The 14,664-nt window shown below is 36.8% G+C and overlaps 2 protein-coding genes across 8 annotated transcripts in view; one reads left to right on the forward strand and one right to left on the reverse strand.

Annotated features, from left to right (window-relative positions):
- Window positions 1–150: 150 nt before the first annotated feature.
- On the reverse strand, window positions 151–8,101 carry THAP5 (THAP domain containing 5). The gene is made up of 3 exons (XM_067746737.1): window positions 7,913–8,101; window positions 3,992–4,184; window positions 151–3,472 (listed from the first exon to the last, which is right to left on the reverse strand). Exons 1-3 carry the CDS (start codon window positions 7,990–7,992, stop codon window positions 2,558–2,560), a joined length of 1,188 nt encoding a protein of 395 aa, XP_067602838.1. The 5' UTR covers window positions 7,993–8,101; the 3' UTR covers window positions 151–2,557.
- Window positions 8,102–8,227: 126 nt separating this feature from the next.
- DNAJB9 (DnaJ heat shock protein family (Hsp40) member B9) overlaps window positions 8,228–14,664 on the forward strand; it is a 700,153-nt gene continuing 693,716 nt past the window's right edge. For 5 of the 7 annotated variants that reach the window (XR_010945587.1, XR_010945588.1, XM_067746746.1 and 2 more), the window contains exons 1-3: window positions 8,228–8,382; window positions 10,038–10,264; window positions 11,191–11,457. Coding sequence is in view for 5 of the 7 variants with exons in the window: in XM_067746746.1 (XP_067602847.1) it covers window positions 10,048–10,264; window positions 11,191–11,457 (484 nt within the window). In the remaining 2 variants the exon portion in view is untranslated. The other 2 variants (XM_067746744.1, XM_067746745.1) reach the window with 2 other exon arrangements.

A 14,664-nucleotide genomic window follows, 5' to 3' on the forward strand; every position in this document is an offset into this window, starting at 1 on the left:
ATGGTACTGTCCATTGGAAACATGGAATGTTTTAAAGATTATATGAAGATCTATATCCTTCCCTAATCATTCTCAAGGTATCAAGGATATATTTGTTAAGAAGGTTCTTGATTTTAGGTGACCAGAACCAAGAAATTCTAAGTAGGCAAATTCAAAATATTCATCCAAACATTTATTGAGTTAATATTACATTGTCAAAGAAATGAAAGTGAATAAAAATTCTGCTTTCAAAAAGCATACAGTCCAGTTGAAGAGAAAGCTATGGATAACATCATGATATAAAACAGTGTAAACACTGTTACGGTGTTATAAAACAAGGCTCAGTGTTATAAGACAAAGCCCTGTAGGAAAAGAGAAAAAACAATTTTGACTGGTAAGAAGGGATGACATTCCAACAAAATCGAAATACAATTTTAACAGACTGGTTGAATTTAGAGAATAAAATAAGAAGACACAAAAACAAGTACCTGTCTAGCATGTTTGAGAAATGCTAAGAAGTCCAGTGTGGCTAGAACACAGGATGAACAGAATCACAGAGGATCATATACATGATAGTAACAAGTTTTGCTTAATTCTGTAGGTATTAAAGAGTGATTACAGATTTCTCAGCTAGGAAAGTTAGGTGGTGTGCAGGTGATACAGCTAGATCTATAGCTTAGGTAAAAAGCTGATAGCAGAGTCCAGGAAAATATGGAAGCAGGAGATTGAAAATACAGGTACTACTAGTTAAGAGGCTGCTATAAGAATGTAAGTAAGAAATAAAGTTGGTCAGAACCCCCAAATAAAATTTATTGGTTAACTGAGTTAGAGGGAACATTCTGAACTGAATATAGAAAAGCCAAGAAAGTATCTTAAATACTTATGATTTAGTAGTTTAAAGAAACACAACTAGTTTAAATTATTCCTGAGTAAACTATAACTTTAAATAGAAAATAACTGCAATGTACAACATATTTTATAATGACTTAAAAAGGCTATTTACATCTATATTATTTATTTTAAATACCAGCAAAATGCAACTTAAAAATAACATCACATCAACTTTACCAATTATATACACATAATTTATGCAAAAATTTTAAGGAATTTTGCCCCACCCATAGCCACACAATAAGGACACCACTAATCAACTTTTTATAATTAGCTGACACACATTCATATACTAATTAATTTTATTAGCCTAAAAAAACTAAGTGACATATGGCCCCAAATAATCATCCATTTACAAAACAATTAGTATACTATTTGCTGTGTAGTCAACTAATATTTATTGAGCACCTCCTATTTTCTGGCACCAAAAACACATTTACTACCTTACAGAATTCAAAAAACCATCCTTCAAAATAGGTAACAGTATTTTTTATAAAACAGATGAGAAAACTAAGAATCAGGCTGACAGGAATTTGCTTAATACCATAAAGAGCAACATATTTAATTATATTAACTGCCAATTCTAAGGGATCATCTATTTTTCACATTTGTGTTGCTACGATTATGTCTCTGCTTTTACGTTTCATTTTATTTCTATCACCATTATTTCTCTTTCCCACTTGTCTCTCCAAGGTTATCACCACCTATCTATAATTTCTTTTACTAAAATACATGTAAGTGGGAAGGTGTAACATTAAGTATTACTCTATCATTCTGGAATTTTAAAACAACATATGCACACATTTTTAAAAGTTACACATATTAAATAGATAAAAACCATAATTTAAAAAAAGTATTAAAAATTTAACCTCATTGAAATTTTTGGTTTATAAATATAACCTTAAATACAAGGTGTCAAGAAGCTTAAATGACTGTGTATTATGATGGTCTGCCACATATAAGGTACATATTCTTTCAAGTTTAAAGTACCTCTCCTAAGAACTGGGCTAATGGTTGATTCCTTATTTTAGTTCAATTGGAATAAAATTGTAACTGGAGTATTTTCCTTTATAACACAGAAAACTATAGCGCAAAGGCCAAGCAACACATAATTTAATAAATATTGAGAAGAATCCAACAGTTAGTAATATCAAATGCTAGCCAGCATCTAGTTTTATGTGAGTATAAGATTATCATATAGAAAACTTGTTCTATTAAAAGTATCTAATTAGAAAGGCAAGAAACTATAAAGAAACAGACTATGTTAGAGGTCTAATTAAGTGCCCTCTTTTTACAGATTAGAGACTGAATATCTTGATAAGTAACTTGTCCAAGTCACATGTCAATGGTAGAACCAAGACTGACTCCTGAGGCTGATTTCTATTCTGGGCTCTTGTTTACCATATTCGTGTTGTCTCATTTTACGACTTAACCATATTATTTATTCACTACATTTTAACTTCAAATTTGGAAAATTAACAAGTAATGACACTTCTTCTACCCAACAACTCTCTAGTTTTTCTCAAAAATGAGCATTACAAGAACAGGACGCAGTTCATAACATTAGAGCACTTGCTTAGCTTCATTAAGATAAGAACTTTACACAGGAAAAAGTTCACTTTACATATAATTTGGTTTGGCAAACAAAAAGCTTACATAAAAGTCACAGCTTTAAAATCTCTTTAACCTACATCATAGTAACTTCATACGTTGTGAAATGGTTTTCTATAATCTTGACATTTTCTTCAGATAGCCGGTTTTCCTGTTTTAGCTGCCTTATAAGAGCTTCCAAAGACTTCAATCTTCCTAGAGTTTGTTGTTCTTGTAACTCAAGAAGAGTTATCTTTGAATGTAGTTTAGAGACTTTCTGCCAAAGATGTTCCTTACTTACATCTTGTCTGCAGTAAGAATGCTCAATCTGTAAAACTTCCATCTCATTGTCTACATCCTTATATGAGTCTTCAACATCTATGTCTTCTACCATTTCCACCTTTTCTTTGGGGGCAGGTATAAAAGAATTAATTGTAGGTTTGGAATTTTCTGTAGGTACAAAAATGGCAATAACAGATTCTTTATTTGTGTTTAATTCTTCAACTCTTTGAGTAATTGTGCTGAACAAGAATGGATTTTCCTGTGCTGACTTAATTTCCACAGAATTATTTGTAAAGTGTGGGTTAGCAAGATGATTGGTAGTTATTTCAAGCACTTCTTGGGCTTCCAAAGACTGCTGAATACCTTCTGAATTTGAAGTTGTCAAAGTAATAGTTGTAGAATTTAGATTCTCAAAAGATCTGTGAAAACCACCTATACCTATGTCTTGACTAACTGATGTTTCCAAGGTAGGTTCTGATTTTCTGGTATCTTGTTTAAGCAGATTAAGAGTTAATACATTATTTTGTAAACTTTCTGTTTTTGTATCTGGTGGCTTTACCAAGGCAGATGAATCAAGTAATTCTGCATGCTCAGGGGGGACATCTGTGTCAACTGTATTCTTCTTTGGCTCATTTGATGAAAATGACTCTTCTGACTTGGCTTTTAGGCATACTTCTTTCTCATCTTTCAATTTTTTCTTCTGAGATTTTTTTTTGGAAGGGTCTTTCTCCTATAAAATAATATTTTCAAATTCTAATAAAGATGTCCTTACTAGGCTTATTCCCTTATTAGTTAGTGCTATTTCAGTACAACTACGAGCAGTATACTGGCCAAGCAAATTTATTCAGTTAAAAAAATGTTTTCAGTATATAACAGCTCAAAATATACTTGAAAACATTTTTTTAAAAAAATTATGCATAATCAATATATCAATATAATGGAAAAAAATCTCAGATCACTCACAAGACCAGTAAAATATCTAGATCATTAATTTACGTTAATAACTTAACCTGATAATTTATGTATGTTATCCTTGGCTCCTCTGAAGCTATGCTTCAAAACGGTTTAAATCTTTAAAAAATTATTACACTTTCAGTAAAAGCACAAATTAGTTTTTCTTTTTCTCAAATATGTGTTTTCCCAGCAGTTACCTTTCCCTCTCATCCCCTCTACCTGATTACCTGCCACCCTGCAATCTGCCACCATGCTCAGCATTATCCCCTTCTCCCCTACTCCCTGCCTCCAATACCTGATTCTCTTCAGGCAAAGAAAATATTGTTGGAATTGCAGTTTGTTTCAAATAGCGAATACCCCATCTGATGTCAAGAGAGTCAGGAGTAAAATGGTCACTACACAGGAACTGGTATTTACTGGGAACCCATGAATCTCGCTTCATGTTCTTTAACCATTTTTCAAGTCTTTCTTTGTCATGTAGAGGAAACCTGAAAGTAAAAAAAGGAAAACTTTGCTATATTTTAACAATTTTGCCAGATTCCAGGCCTGCACATATAGGTAACCTATCAATCAAGTGCCATAAAAGCAAGACAACCACTCCTACCATACAACAGCATCTTCATGACAACTACTACCATATCATCTCTGCAGCAAAGAGGACTAAGATATGAGATGTGTAGCCAAAGCTTTTGTCTGAGAAGAGTGGCTTGTAATACATAACTCAGAGTCCCTTCAAGTAAAACCTGTTACTACAAAAGATAAAATCTATTCATATTTGCTATGGATTACATTTCTTTTTCATTCTGTTGTGTAGTTTGCCTAGAACTAGTGAAGAGCTTTGTAACTACAAAGTCCTATTCAAATATATTTCATAGTAACATAACAAGTCAAACGGTTTCTGGTCTATAATTCAAGAAGTATTAAACTTCAGGCTCTTACATTAATATTTTTAAAATACAGAGATGTTAATTCAAACAAATGGTTTAGCTGACATAAATGAATACTCAATCTTATAAAACTTCTAATCCTCCATTCTCTTTACTAGAATCAGCCTCTATTCTACCCATTTGTAATTTAGTCCAATATTTCTAGTCTTCTACAGCTGGTAGATTGGGAACTCTAAAATTCAAGTGTTCAAGTTCTGAAAGAGAAATTGACACAAGAACTAAACGTGTTAAAGGACAGACTCAGATATTTTATAATATGAAACAAACAGAAAAGATAGAGAAAAGTAAAACAGCTCTTTATACGTGTTCTTCCTGTACTGAGTAACCTGGATTTTTAGAGTTGGCTTTAACGTACTACAATGTGTTTTATGGGTAAAACTGGACTAATGGCAGAATTTGACAGAAAACTTTATCTACCAGTCTAATCAGGTTTGAGTTAAACTGAATTAAACAACAGTGATTTATACTTCTTTTGAAGATTTTACAAGAATACAGTCCAAGACACATACTACATAATAATTTCCTACTTATAAAAAAGTTACATAGGGTTTCCCTGGTGGCGCAGTGGTTGAGAGTCCGCCTGCCGATGCAGGGGACACGGCTTTGTGCCCTGGTCCGGTAAGATCCCACGTGCCGCGGAGCGGCTGGGCCCGTGAGCCATGGCCGCTGAGCCTGCGCGTCCGGAGCCTGTGCTCCGCAGCGGGAGAGGCCACAACAGTGAGAGGCCCGCGTACCGCAAAAAAAAAAAAAAAACACAAAAAAACCCACAAAAAAACCAAAAAACAGTAACATAGAAGGTTCTCATACAAAAAGCAGCTGTTATACATTCCTCCCAATCACAACCATTTATGCTTCGTAGTAGCACGATTTTCTAAAATAAATATTGATAACTTTGTAAGATGCTAGACGAAAAGAGTCTGGGTATTTTGTAGGAAATAATTTTTAACCCTGATATCCTTCCGTGGAAAACTCAGATTATCTACCTTTGGAAGTTTTTACCATAGGTATAATATTCATACATGGCTTGAAAATTTTTTAACCTTACATATATCAATGACTTAGGTTATAAGTATGATAGGCCTAACGAGAAAAGGCACTTAATGGCAAAAAGCATTTTCTTTTCAGAGGACTTGGAACTCTGTTATCCAGAGATAAGTTTATACCTTTTCTGTTATAGCTAAAATGAGAATATGCCTTTTACAAAAAAATTTTTTAAATGTAATTTCATGTATATGGATGCCATTTGTAAATTATTTCTATTGTACCTATATGTTATCAAACAATTAAAAAAATACACTTTGTGAATGTCTTTATTGGTAATTGTATTGCAATGCTTTCTTAACAGGTAAATCTCTAAGAACTCTCCTAGAATATGTTTCTGGAACAACTTAGTATCTCTACATTGGTTCAGTTTGTTTGACTGGTAATTTTGTTTCTCTGTCTTATTAATTCTCCCCAAAACATAAAATAATCACTGGTATAAACTGGTCACCATATGCATATATTCACTGAATTCTCAAATTAGTATAAATTTATTTTGTAGCTTGCTATAGTGTTAGCATGAGAAAATTCAATTCTTCAAGTTTGGTGCTATTAGGGGAATAAAACTAATTCAATGTTTAGTTTGCTGATTACACATGAAATTTCAAAAACTCACTTAAAAACTCCACTTTCAGTAAATTCATTTTGAGGAAAAAATTCTTTATAATTGTCTTCCTCCGGCATTATTATTTTTCACTCCTTAAAAATAGTAACCACGCAGTCCACAAAGATTAAAAGAATTTTTAGTCTGAGGTTATGACGCTCCCAAATCCAAGGCCAAGGAAATATGGGGTTAAATCAAGCTCAACATGATCCTTTGCTACAAACCTCCTCAGAGCCAGAGCCATTAATATACTAGCATATATTTCTCCCCCTAAAATATCTCTTTGCAACTTGTGGAAGGGCTTCGAGGAAGATAATCCTGGAAATATTGCCACATGGTGTGAATTATTTGGAGTTATCAGTTTTTTTATTAGTTAAGATAATGAAAAGCAGCTGAGTCATTAGTGAACAGAAAGCTTTAGGTCTAATGTCAAATAAGCTTCACAAAATAGCTAGTGAAAATTCAAAGAAAGTTAAAGACAACCAGGTTAGGGCTAAATTAATTATTTTTAAATACAAGAAATAAAGCAAATAGAATAACATAAATACGTTGACTTTCATAAACACTAAGCACGTTATGAGTGCCAAACGCCATTTTATGTCTTTACACACTACGTGTGAATTAGGTATTACTAGTGTCTCCACTTTACAGATGGGAGGTCTTAGCTAGAAGGGTTAAATAATTTACGGCCAGTTATTCAGCTACAAAGTAGTGGAGCCAGTATTTGAACCTAAGTCTGGCTTTGGAGTCTGGCCTCTTACTTATTACACAATACTGCTTCACTATTCTTCCAAATAAAAATGGGTACTTCTCGGGTTCCACGAAAATATTTCGTGGCCGCAGTAATTTGGAATACAGGTATTCTCCACTTCTCCAAAGTTCGCTTTCTGCCACTTCACTTTTAGGAAAGTTAGGTCTAACAGGTACCGATGCCCGAACAAGATTTTCGCTTTCACCAAAAAAAAAAAAAAAGCAGTTGCTTCCTCGCTTAGGAAAGGTTTCAGAGTAACGCTCTACGTTGGGAGGGCGGGAAAAACCTGTTAGCCCTGACTTACCCTGCTCTCTGAACGAATGGAGAGTATCTAGAGCCCTGAGCAGGAGGTAGGTTATAATTCTGGGTCTGCCACAAAACTTTCAAGGTCACTTACCTAACCTTTCTCAAAGCCTTCAGTTTCGTCAGGAGAAAGTGGAATTAAATAACAACTATGCGACCTAACTCACTGGAAGTGTAAGTTAACTTTAAGTGCACCTTCCCACTTGGCACGTCTGATGCACCTTAAGTGGTGGTTAAGGTCGTCAATGAGATGAGTTCCGGGGAGGTGGGGAAACGCTCTGAAAACCACGGAGCATCGCGCAAACATGACTGCTTTAGGCGCCCTATGAACACTCCAACAGGCCCCAACGCCTCGCCACACGCCCAGCGACCTCCCTAGAAACGTCAGAACATTTCCAGGTAAACTGAACTCGAGCCTTCGCGCCCTCCTCCCGCGGAGGGGCCGAACACGACCGCAGAACCAAGGCCGAATTTATAGAGCTGACAGGAGATACGCCAAACCCCAACCCCAAACGCCACAGAACTGCGACCCAGAGGCAAGCTGACGCTTCTGCGTTAGGGACAACTTACGGGTAAAAACTCAGCTTCCGGTCTTTACTGTTTCGTCCCCGGCGGTTCTTACAGCAAATCGCTGCGCAATACCGGGGCATCGCTGCGGCGAGGCACAGGAGACCTGGGCCGCCGACAGGCACAGGCGGGCCTTCCTCGCTGAGGCGGAGCCGCAGATGCAGGCCACCGGAGCCACTGCGCCTGCGCCAGGCTCGGCGGAACGGAAAGACGGTGCAACCCTCGACTCACTTCCGCTTCTGCCGGCTTCAGTACGGCCCTTTCGGGGGTTGGGGCAGGAAGTGACGCACAGGCCGAGCGGCAACAACAGTTTTCCACGTGCGCGTAGGGCGCCAGGGTCAGGTGGGGAGGCGGGAGCCAATAGGAAAGCGTTTCGTGTAGGTCTCCTCCTGAGGTGGTGGCGCGGGCAGCGGCCGGCGCGCCTGTGGGGAGTTGGCTGTGAGGGGACGCGGCGGCGACGGCAGGAGTGTGAGGTCGGTGGACAGGCAGCAGTGGGTGCGCACCAGCTCCCGGAGGCCACGGAGGCCGGGGTTGGGGGGGCCAAGCCGCGCAGCCCTGTGGAGTAGCTGGTCAGCACCGCCGGCGCCTCCGGTCTCTGAAGGAGCAGCTGCAGCTGGAGGGTGCGAATGAGGGATGAGGCCGGGGTCTCCGGGAGGGGGTTTAGGCCTCGGTGTCCGCCACGATCGCCGGTAGGGCTTCGGGCTGCCTGGTGTTCTTGAGGAAGAGAATAGGAGAAAGGAGATGGCCTAAGCACAGTGTAGTGCGGTTTTTTTGGGGGGGTTGTACCGCTCGCCTTCTCGGGTGTCGGGCAGCTGGACCCCGAGCCGCGGACAACCGGACGGCGGCGCAAGGTCTGACAGGGCGAGTCCAGCCCAACCAGCCACTGGCTCTGGGGAGTAAGGGCCAGACTTGCCGTCCGCCGGCTCTCGGGAATGAGGAGTCAGTATAACGCAACGGTCCGTCTTTTAGGAGAGTATGGTATATTCAACTTGAAACTGTGGAGTAAGGTTTGTGAAACTGGGAAGATGCCTCCCTGTCAGTTTTAGACCCGCCCTTTGACTAGGGATCAGTCACGGTACGCGCTTGGTTTGTGTTCTTTAAACCAGGAGTTCGTACTTGATCCTTGGTTCGCGTGACTGTGAGTGACTCTCTGGGAAGAAGTAATCCATCTGCTAATTACGCTCTGAACAGGCCAACAGGAGAGGAACGCAGGCAGTTTGCACAAACCAGAGCGTCTTTCGTCCGCTGTTATGTCATCCTAGGTTCTTAAGGACTCCTGTGGTACGGTGTTCAACAAACAGGGTCGTTTGAATCCCAAGTCATTTAATCTGTACTCTCAAGAATTCTCAGTTGAATTCTAGGTTCAAACTTCTTTAAGGTTAGAGAAACATTTTAACGACTCCTGAGAAGTTAGAAAGAATTTACCTTATCTAAAGTACAAACTATGAAAGTTCATTTTTCTGGCAGCCTTCGCAGAAATCTTAAATTCTATTAATTATGAGTTTTTAAAACTCATTTATCCATGCTTTTTTGTTAAATATTTGGGATAAAATATTTTGTTAAATATTTGGGATAAAAAAAGAGAGATTACATTCTGTTGTGTTGCGTTGTCAATATTATGTAATATTGAGATTCTCTGTGTGCAATCCTTGGCTCACCTTGCTGAAATGAAAACTGAAAGTTTCTTAGGGAGGGAAGATTACTGCTAATTTAGATATACTGGGCTGATTACCTTGGTAATATACTTTTTTACCATTAAGTTAAAGTTTTTAAAAAATCCCTTTAGAATATGAATTCTAGAAGGGAAGATTGAGATATTGAGATCATTTTAAGCTATATTTTTGTAACTACTGTGTTTATGGCCAGAGTGTTAGTGGAAAGGCAAAGCCAAGAAAGATTTTTCTTAATTTGGTTGAATTATATTTGCTCTCAAGATTACAACCAATTTAGGGATAGTGCAGCCTGTATAAGTGAAATAACATGGAAATAGATACAAGATACACTATATATGCTTAACATTTTGATACTGCATTAGTATACTTTGAATCCTAAAAGCTCATTGTTTCTTTTAAAAGAAAAATCTTAAGATTAGTTCCATGGATAATATTTTTTTTCTTTTCTTTTTTAGGATATTAGAAATGGCTACTCCCCAGTCAGTTTTCATCTTTGCAATCTGCATTTTAATGATAACTGAATTAATTTTGGCCTCAAAAAGTTACTATGATATCTTAGGTGTGCCAAAGTCAGCATCAGAGCGCCAAATCAAGAAGGCCTTTCACAAGTTGGCCATGAAGTACCATCCTGATAAAAATAAGAGTCCTGATGCTGAAGCAAAATTCAGAGAGATTGCAGAAGGTACGTAAATGACTATCTTCAAGGTCTCGCAGATATTAACTAGTAAAGGTGAATGATACCTAAGAAGTTTGTATGTATTTGAAGGTTTTGTGGAGGCGGGAGGGAGAGTGGGATCTACACACGAATATAGTGAGAGTGAGATTCTCAAGGCTATTATAACATATTTTGATCCTGGATGTGTGGAAGTATATATTTTTTTGGCATTCAGATCTGAAAATGTTGAAAATGTATTATTTCATTCTTTTGTTATTTATAAAGTTGCTTATTGTTTCTATGTCAAAAGGAATTTTAGATACCCAAAACTTATGAATTAATTTAAGAAAGTTTTTATGAATTATGGAGATTAAATATAAAAAGATTAATCATAAAAAGATTAAATAGACTCTAAAATGCCTTGGTCTTTTTTCTTCCTCACTTGGTCTACATCTCAAAGCCACATTTGTCTTTAAAGGAAAAGTATGAAACAAGTTTTGCCTTAAGACTAATTCTAAAACAAATTGCATCTCTTGAGCATTTAGTAATTAATGGTGGGTGGAGGTAACTGAGTAGGGAGTTGGAGTTAAACATTTACTTCAACTAGTAAGTGAAAAATGAATTCCTCTGAATTTGCTCATTAAATTCTTTCATACAAGTGATGATTTTGCACAAATAATAACTCTGAAATTGTTGCTCCCATATTTATTTGTATTAATAGTAGCATTTATCAAATATTTATTGGTTATTTACTAGAGGCAGGCATTGTGCTAACTGCTGATAGTGTGCAGTGAATAAGACAAAGTATTTGCCTTTTGTGACTTCTAACTTTTATGTTAGTAGCATTTGGTTTTATTTGTGATGTGAAATACTTTCATAAAATAAATTTAAGAGGTTTGGGTATATGTAATTTTGATTACTTTCAATTACTAAAGTATTTTTATTTCTTTCAGCATATGAAACACTCTCAGATGCTAATAGGCGAAAAGAATATGATACACTTGGACATAGTGCTTTTACTAATGGTAAAGGACAAAGAGCTAGTGGAAGTCCTTTTGAGCAGTCATTTAACTTCAATTTTGATGACTTATTTAAAGACTTTGGTTTTTTTGGTCAAAACCAAAACACTCGGTCCAAGAAGCATTTTGAAAATCACTTCCAGGCACGCCAGGATGGTTCCAGTAGACAAAGGCACCATTTCCAGGAGTTTTCTTTTGGAGGTGGGTTGTTTGATGACATGTTTGAAGATATGGAGAAAATGTTTTCTTTTAGTGGTTTTGACACCACCACCAATCGACATACAGTACAGACTGAAAATAGCTTCCATGGATCTAGCAAGCACTGTAGGACTGTCACTCAACGAAAAGGAAATATGGTTACTACCTACACTGACTGTTCAGGGCAGTAGTTTGTCCTTTTTCTGTTCTCTTTAAACCCAACTAGTTGACTCTTCTTCAATATCTTTGATGCAGAACCAATTTTTTGTGAACTGTTTTGACAAGTGCATGATTTCACTTAACTTGATATAGCTATCAAATATATTTAAATTGTTTTTGAGAAATTCAGCGACATTCAGTTAGTAGAGAAATAGCTAATTATTAATTTCCCTGATTAGGCAAGTTTCTTTAAAAAAAAGATATTATAATTCTGCCTGGTCTTTTTTCTCTACCTGCCCTTGGGCTTATTAACATGACCAGTTTTATTACCAAGGAAAAAATGAGTTTGCCTGATAAATATTTAAAGGTTAAATTTTAAAAGTTATTGTAGATTTAAATTGTGTGAACTTGAATGATTTTTTTTGCAGTGAAACCTTTGCTAATTTAAAATTGCATGCTCTGTAGCATCTCTGACTTGGGTCACAAAATATGTGAAACTGTATAATTGAGTCGTTCCGCAAAGGATAGCAAGCAGTATCTTGGTTAATTTCCACTGAAAGCTTCAGAAAGGTATGGTTTAATATTTACCAGAGAACCATGCAGAAGAATTTGAGTGAAGGAAATGATTGTATTGCTCATAGTCATTTAGACTCAAAGAAAGTTGAAAACTTAATATTGTCCGGAGTTTGTTACATGTTTGGTCCCTGGCTAATGATTTTGTAGTGTTGAAATCATAGCTATTTTACACATATTTTCACATTTCTTCCTTAATTGTTGACGCTCTAGATTTTAGTATGGATTTATGTTTTTTTTTGTGTGTGTGGTTTTTCTTCTTTGCCCTCATCTTTAGAGATTGACTAATACCTCATTCTGTTTATAAAAACAGCCAGTAATTTCTGTGCAACCGTATTATGTGCAATATTTTTAAATCCTAAGAAATGTGTGCTTTTGTTTTCAGATAGACATTTCTTTAGTTCCGCACTTTTCCGTGTTATACTCCACATGAGTATTAATCCTATGGATACATATTAAAACTAGTAAATATCTCATACACCCTTGTGAGTGAGAGAAATATAATATTTACAATATGATGTTCTCTGTTGTCATTTTATTGTTAAAAGTTTAGTCAGCAATTCTGGAGATAGGAAGGGTATATAAGCAATTGGGCTGCTTATACTGATCATAGACCATATTCTAGAAGTTACTTTTCACTAACCTGAAGCCCTGAGGTGACCTTGTTAGATTGCCATTTAGTAATTTCTCTTGCTTTCTTATCATCCTCCATCCTCCTTCCCTCACAGATTTTGGTAGCTTGAAGAATTTGTTAATTATAATTTTGGTGTATTTGTTTGCTAGGAACAAGTATTCTTGCCCCTGCTGCTTTCCTCTTTAGGCCTGGTTGGGAAAAAGCAGACTTTGCATGAAGCTTTATTTGTTAGTGATCATCTTTAATTTGACATCTGTGAAGAAAATGAATTTATTCTATTATGTTTATGCACCTTAATTATTTCCTGAAAGTTATACCTACTACTTTTGTTTGATAATAAGAAAATAGCCATACGTTGTATTTTGGTCTGAGGATTATCTGTGGCCTATTAAACAGAACAAATGAGGCAAAAAAAAAATTTTTTTTTTCAAATGACGATGAACTTTAAGGATTATTTTAATGTTGTTAGCATCTGTACCCTTGATTATCTTTCCTGTTTTTCCCATTTTAAACATTTATTTGAACCCCTTCTTTTTTTTTAACCTCCCATTTGGCTCTTTGGCATACTTTTTACAAGGAAAAATGTACCATGAATCATAACTCTTATGATACAAACTAAATATAAAGACGCTTAGGTAATCTACAGGTGTGTGTGTGTGAGTAGTTAGTTATATAAGCAACTAGAAATTAGACCAGTAATCAACATGAAAGTTTCCTCAGTAATTTAAAATTTTTCTTCTTTATAGTTTATACGGGTTGAATGCACAAGGAGAATGGTAAACTCCTGTAGTTATGAAATGACCAAGACAGTAGCTTAATCTACACTCCCTACACAAGTCAACATGTGAAATCTATCACTTTTTTTTCTTTGGCGTAAAATAGTAATATTCATAACATGACTTAATCTTTTTCTTGAACTAATTTCTCTAATTCTTCATGTTTTCTGGATTGAGTATGTCTTGCATTGTATGCTATAGTGCATGTGGTAGGCGTGAAATTCTTTTGGTGCTCCAGATTGGTAGGTAGTTTTGTGCTCTAAATTTCAGGTCCAATTCTGAGATCAGTCCATGAAAATTTAGGTTGCCCAAGGTCAATTAAGAATTTGTACAGGGCTTCCCTGGTGGCACAGTGGTTGAGAGTCCGCCTGCCGATGCAGGGGACATGGGTTCATGCCGCGGAGTGGCTGGGCCCGTGAGCCATGGCTGCTGAGCCTGCGCGTCCGGAGCCTGTGCTCCGCAACGGGAGAGGCCACAACAGTGAGAGGCCCGTGTACCACAAAAAAAAAAAAAAAAAAAAAAGAATTCGTACAATCCTGGGGTAGTTATTCTAATTTTTTTGAAGTAAAAGCAAATAAAAACACACTAGAGGAAAATGAGACTATTGCCAAACAGAATAAAGAAGAGATTGGTATCAGCAGTAGGTCTCTAAGGTTTTATATTTTTCATGTTAATGCTGGCATCTTTAGTCCCAGGTGACAGGTTGAATAAAATCAGTCATGATTGTTTCCCCTCTTGGTCCCAATGACAGAAAATATAATAATGAAGTTGTAAACATGCTGTAAAACACCATACAGAAGTTTTGAGGCATGATATACAGGAAAAGGTATAAAGCAGAAGAAATTGAATTGAGAGGGAAATCAGAGAACCACAGTCAAGGTGTCCTGGAGAAGCTTTTAAGTCTCAGATTTTTAAGGGGGGTGGGGAAGGGGAAGCAAAGTGAAAGAATGGGCCAGAGTAGAACTTCATGGGGAACCCTTGCCCTTTTCTCTCCCCTTCAGGTAAACTGTTGACAGCTTTTTCTGCAGGTCAGGGACTTAGGATAACTTCGAAGAAAGAAATTATCCC

Source organism: Pseudorca crassidens, chromosome 8, assembly GCF_039906515.1.
Source record: "Pseudorca crassidens isolate mPseCra1 chromosome 8, mPseCra1.hap1, whole genome shotgun sequence".
Classification (NCBI taxonomy): Eukaryota; Metazoa; Chordata; class Mammalia; order Artiodactyla; family Delphinidae; genus Pseudorca; species Pseudorca crassidens.